The sequence below is a fragment of the Cicer arietinum genome, chromosome 6 (assembly GCF_000331145.2).
Source record: "Cicer arietinum cultivar CDC Frontier isolate Library 1 chromosome 6, Cicar.CDCFrontier_v2.0, whole genome shotgun sequence".
Lineage (NCBI taxonomy): Eukaryota > Viridiplantae > Streptophyta > Magnoliopsida > Fabales > Fabaceae > Cicer > Cicer arietinum.
In genome coordinates, this window is record NC_021165.2 from 23,606,280 (window position 1) to 23,611,868 (window position 5,589).

General features: G+C 32.6%; 1 protein-coding gene across 1 annotated transcript; it reads left to right on the forward strand.

Annotated features, from left to right (window-relative positions):
* Positions 1-4,114: 4,114 nt before the first annotated feature.
* Positions 4,115-4,546, forward strand: LOC140920666 (uncharacterized). The gene has a single exon (XM_073369466.1). The coding sequence runs from the start codon at positions 4,115-4,117 to the stop codon at positions 4,544-4,546; it is 432 nt and encodes a 143-aa protein (XP_073225567.1).
* Positions 4,547-5,589: the final 1,043 nt, after the last annotated feature.

Here is a 5,589-nt window from a genome sequence, read left to right on the forward strand (position 1 = left end):
TAATCGAATATGTGACCCTTCTGTGTTGATCACATATCAATGTCTCGCAACGTCAACTGATTTTTCTATAAAATTAAATATTTGATAAACTAGTTATAGTTAATTACAATTACTCACAAATTTGTTTTCAAGATACCAAAAATTCATTTGTCCAAAGGATCCGTGAGAAAGTGGTATTTTGCATTAAACAAAAAAAATTAAAGAAGAACTCAAGTTTGGGGACAAAAAGGTATTGGGCTAAATAGATGTTTTTTTGAAATGATATTATATTGAACACATATTAACAATTGTTAGCATATATTCAAATGATTAGATGTGGCTTTAACTTTTGTTATGATTGTGAAAAGATTAAAATTCATCATTTATAAAAGACAAAAATTAATGAGCAAAATAAATATTGTTTAAAATATAAAAAACAGAAATTATATTTAATTCTAAAATCACGTTCAATTTGCATCGATAGATTTAAATCCTGTAAGGTGAATAAAATGTACAGTGAGGAAATCAATGATTTTGCAAATAAATTTTTTTCTTGGAGATTGATGCATTTGGGCTCGGTAGTGTGCAGTTCTGATTCAACATGGATTTGCTATTACAGTAAACGTCTGTGTATTGTAGCATTCTACATGGAGGGGGAAGCTTTGACATGGTTCTAATGGATGCACGCTAACCGTCAATTGCTGACATGGTCGATTTTCCTTCATGCTTTGGAGTCTCATTTTGCCCCTTCCGTGTATGAAGACCCTAAGGGGGCTCTTTTCAAATTCTGCCAAATCGGTTCCGTTAAAGAATATCAAAATCAATTTGAGACGTTGGCAAATCGCCTTGTAGGGTTATCTCCCCTCTTTTCCTTAAGTTGCTTCATCTTTGTCCACAAGTCAGGCATCCGACGCGAGGTTCAAGCCTTTCAACCAAATTCATTATCCCAAGCAATCAGCCATATGCATATTTTTCATTATTTTTAGTCTTATTTATTTTGAAACATTAGTTAATTTAAGGAGTTATTTGATATAGTTTGTAGATTTTAGTTTTTGGATTTAATGAAATATTTTGTTCTTATTTCCTTGATTAAGTAGAGATTCTAGTAGTTTTGCGTTGTTTCGTTGTTTTAGTGCAATGTTGGATTTTTGGTGAGAAAGCAATACGATTTATGTGGAGTAACTCAGCCATATCTGGAGTTGTAGATATCCAATTAGAGTCAAACAAAATACAAATGAAAGCTACAATCTGTGGCTACAACTTTCATGAAGAAAATAGAACCAAAATCGGAATCAAAGAGGAGAAAAATGAATTAAATGTCAAATATTTGATGTTGTTAATTTGCTGAAGCACAAATGCTTGCGCTTGGGGCACACTTCTACAATATTTTGACATCTTGCTTCTACCCAGGAGTGCTAGAGCGAAATTGACACGCAACATAATGCATAAAAATGTATTTTTCTCTCTTTTTATGGATATTTTTGACTATTTTGAAGTTTGGAGACTTGTGCCATAACATAGAAACTTGGAGGAGGCTGATTATAACACAATTGAAGGAGTTTTATCAAGAATCATTCATGTTTTGTAATGCTTCTTTAATCTCTATCTTTTGTAATGCTTTTTATTGTTTAATCAACTTTAAATTGTTTTATGATTCGTGTTTTGAAACGTAAGTGGACTTAACAAATGTTTGAGATGAGAAATTCATGATATTGTAATCTATGGATAGATGCAAGTCATGAAACCAATTAAGTTATATGCATATGCAATAGTTTAATAAGAGAATTCTTGTACTGTAAAGCTTAATTATAATCTTAAATCCATTAAAGAATTAGGGGCTACTTTGAAATTAAAGGTTCTCTCACTAAGCAATTAAGGCAAGAATAATAAAGATAATTTGGTAATAGTTCACTAAAGGAATTTAGTAACTATGATCAAATTAGAAACCAAGGTTGGATTTGAAGTAAAGCTCTTCCCTAATAATATGCATCCTCTGATAACATGTTTACTTTGGTGGTCTGTAAGACAATACTCTGATTGTTCTATCCCCTGATCATGTACCCTCTGTTTCCTTTGATTGTCATACATATTTTAACAAGTGATTTATGTGAGTCAGTTTTGAGCTCAACGAATAGATTTATCTTCAATGGTTCTATTGCTGAAATACGTGAAAATACAAGTTGTCTTTCTGCGAAATCAAGTACACAGGCCTAAACCTAAAGTACAAAGGCTATACCCTAAAGGACTTCCAACAATAATATCTCAACGGATACTTCCTCCTTGTATTTAATGAAATGGTTCAATCAAGAAAAAATGGGGTAAATGAGAGAAGAAGAGAATATAAAGTGTAATTCTGGAAAAAGCAAGAACACGTCAAAAAGCATTAATGAAAAATTCTCTAAGTAGAGAGTTATTAGAACTAGTGTAGATTAGTCAAAGTGTTTTCATACACTTGAACTAATATAGGATTGAATATATAAAATGCTCTCAATGAGAGTTAGAATCCTCAAAACATACTTTATGTCAATCAGACACAAACTAGAGCTGATGTAAATTAACTCGATGGAGGTACAACCATCTTTCATCCACAAAGAGGTACCTGAAAAGGTACAACGACCCTCATGAACCTCAATAGTAGAATGTCAGTATGTGGAATAACGGTTATAGGAACAAAAGTTTGGAGATGCTAGAGAAAAATACTCAAAGCCTGAAGAGGAATAGTAAAGAAGACTTGTACAACTATTTATTGGAAATGTAAAATACATGTTTTTGATGAAGACAAAGATTAACAAATATGTTCAAAGCAACAAGCTCAAAAAGAAGTTCAAATATCTTCATTGATAAAACTTTAAATCCAAACATATTAGATGTTTAATCTAAAGGTAAATGATATAACCAATACCTCAAATACATGAGAACCATTCATATTTACACATGCATATAAAGTATTTTCAAAAGTCAAAATTACCTTAACAAAGTCTTAAATCTAATATTTTTGACAAAATACAAAGGTGTATTCGAATACAGCGTAGTGTATTCGAATACAGATGCAAGTCAGAAGTAAAAGCTTCACATTTGTATTCGACTACGACCAGCTGTAGTTGAATACAAAGCAATTCAGTAGCTAAACCTCTACATCTGTATTCGACTACGACCTGTTGTAGTCGAATACAAAGCAAGTCAGTAGATAAAACATTTGCATCTGTATTCGACTACAACATGCTGTTGTCGAATACAAAGCAAGTCAATAGCTAAACCTTTGCATCTGTATTCGACTACGACCTGCTGTAGTCGAATACAAAGCAACTCAGTGGAAAAATTCACAAATCTGTATTCGACTACATGAAGGATGTATTCGAATACGAAGTGCAAAATTTGAACAAATCTGAACGTTAAAAAGAGGTGTATTTGAATACATACATCCTGTATTCGAATACAACTGGAAGCAATACAATTTTTTAGATCTGAAATGGTTTTAGATCGTTGTATTTGTTCATCAAACCTCTTGGATCAATGGCCACGAATCTGAAGAGATGTTTATGGAGTATAAATACACCATAACTTGAGATCAAAAAACACACAATCCTTGAATCAAACCTTGAACAACTTTGAACAAAATTCTAATTTTTTACAAAGTACTTGCATTTCATTTTCATATCATTCAGAAAGGTTCTCAAAGTACTTGAAGTTATTGGATTGAAATCATTATACCTCTCTTATATCCTTATTCCAAATCATATTATATGACTTGTAAAAGAAAGTAGTACTTTCTTAAAGTAGCTTAATCTAAGATAGTGGTATGTTATCTTAGAAGTATTGCTAAAAGTTTGTAGCAGAAATCCCAGGGTGGGAATTGTACATTTTCTGACAATAAGTTGATTAATCTCTTGTGGTGTGCAAGAGGACTGGATGTACCCTTGATCATAAGGGGAACCATGATAATTCTATTGTGTTCTTTATTTTTCCTGCCATTTAAATTTTTACATACATCAATCCTAAACAGAAAACTAATCTACTAAGTCTCTAAAAACCAGAAAATCTTCTAACACCTAATTCACCCCCCTCTTAGGCGTACCTCTGTACTTATAATTGGCATCAGAGCAGGTTCAGGTAACTTACTCCTCGATAATTACTCATGGCTTCCGCAAAACCTGTTTTTAGAGAATGTGGTAGTAGTAACAAACCACCATGCTTCATTGGAGAACACTACGACTTTTGGAAGATACTTATGCAAGTGTATCTTGAAGCACAAGAAGACGACATATGGGATGCATTTGAAAATGGTCCTCACATTCCAACAAAAGTCATCAACAACAAAGAAGAAACAAAGATAAAAAATTCTTGGACTGATGATGATAAAAGAAAAGTGTTGTTCGATAAGAATGCTAAAAATATGCTACAATCAACACTAGGAATGGATGAATTTTTCCGTATATCCCACTGTAAAACAGCCAAAGAAATATGGGATACGCTGGAAGTAACTCATGAAGGCACCATTGAAGTAAAAAGATCTAAACTAAATACACTATCTCAAGAATACGAATTATTTCGAATGATGCCCGGATAATCTATCTTAGACTTACAAAAAAGGTTCTCCCACTTAACCAACCATTTGTCGGCTCTTGGAAAGACCTTCACCAATGATGAACTAAATCTAAAAGTATTAAGATCATTAACTAGGGCTTGGCAACCAAAGATAACAACAATCTCCGAAAAGAAAAGTCTATCCAAAATGTCTCTTTCTGTATTATTTAGAAAACTCCAAGAACACGAAATCAAACTTGGAAGGTTAGAAAAAAATGAAAGTCAAGAAAAGAAGACCAAAAACATTGCTCTAAAGACCGAATCAAGAGAACAAATAAAAGATGAAAATTCAGATGAAGATGAAAATATTACGTTCCTTGTTAAGAAATTTGGTAAGTTTCTTAAAAATGACAGAACTTTCAAAAGGAAAAGTTTTAGGAAGAAAGATAGTTCTACTTCAAATCAAAACTTCACTTGCTTTGAATGCGGAAAGCAAGGACATATCAAGGCAGATTGTCCAAACCTTATTAAGAAAAATGCCATAAAAAAGAAAGACTTCAAGAAGGCATACATAGGTTGGGAAGACAACAAAGTGAGTTCATCTTCAAAAATAGAAAGTGCAGAATGCGCTAATGTTGCATTGATGGCATAAAATCAATCAGATGACGAAGAAGAGGTTAGTTACATTCTCCCCCGTAATGTATGCGTACTCCCCCGTTGATCTTGAATGTATGTGATCACATTGAAAACTTGTTTGAAGACCTACCAATGTTTTTAAAGAAACAACAATACCAAATTTTCTCCCCCTTTTGACATGATAAAATAGATGGAAAAATATAGAACCATACAATTCCAAGCATATGAGCTCTACAAAGAAAGAAAACCCAATATCTCTCACATCCACATTTTTGGATGTAAGTGTTTCGTGCTAAACAACGGTAAAGACAACCTTGGAAAATTCGATGAAAAAGCCGATGAAGGTATCTTTATTGGTTACTCATTAACTAGTAAAGCATTTAGAATCTTCAATAAAAGAACTTTATTAGTCGAAGAATCAATGCATGTAACTTTTGATGAAACTAACCC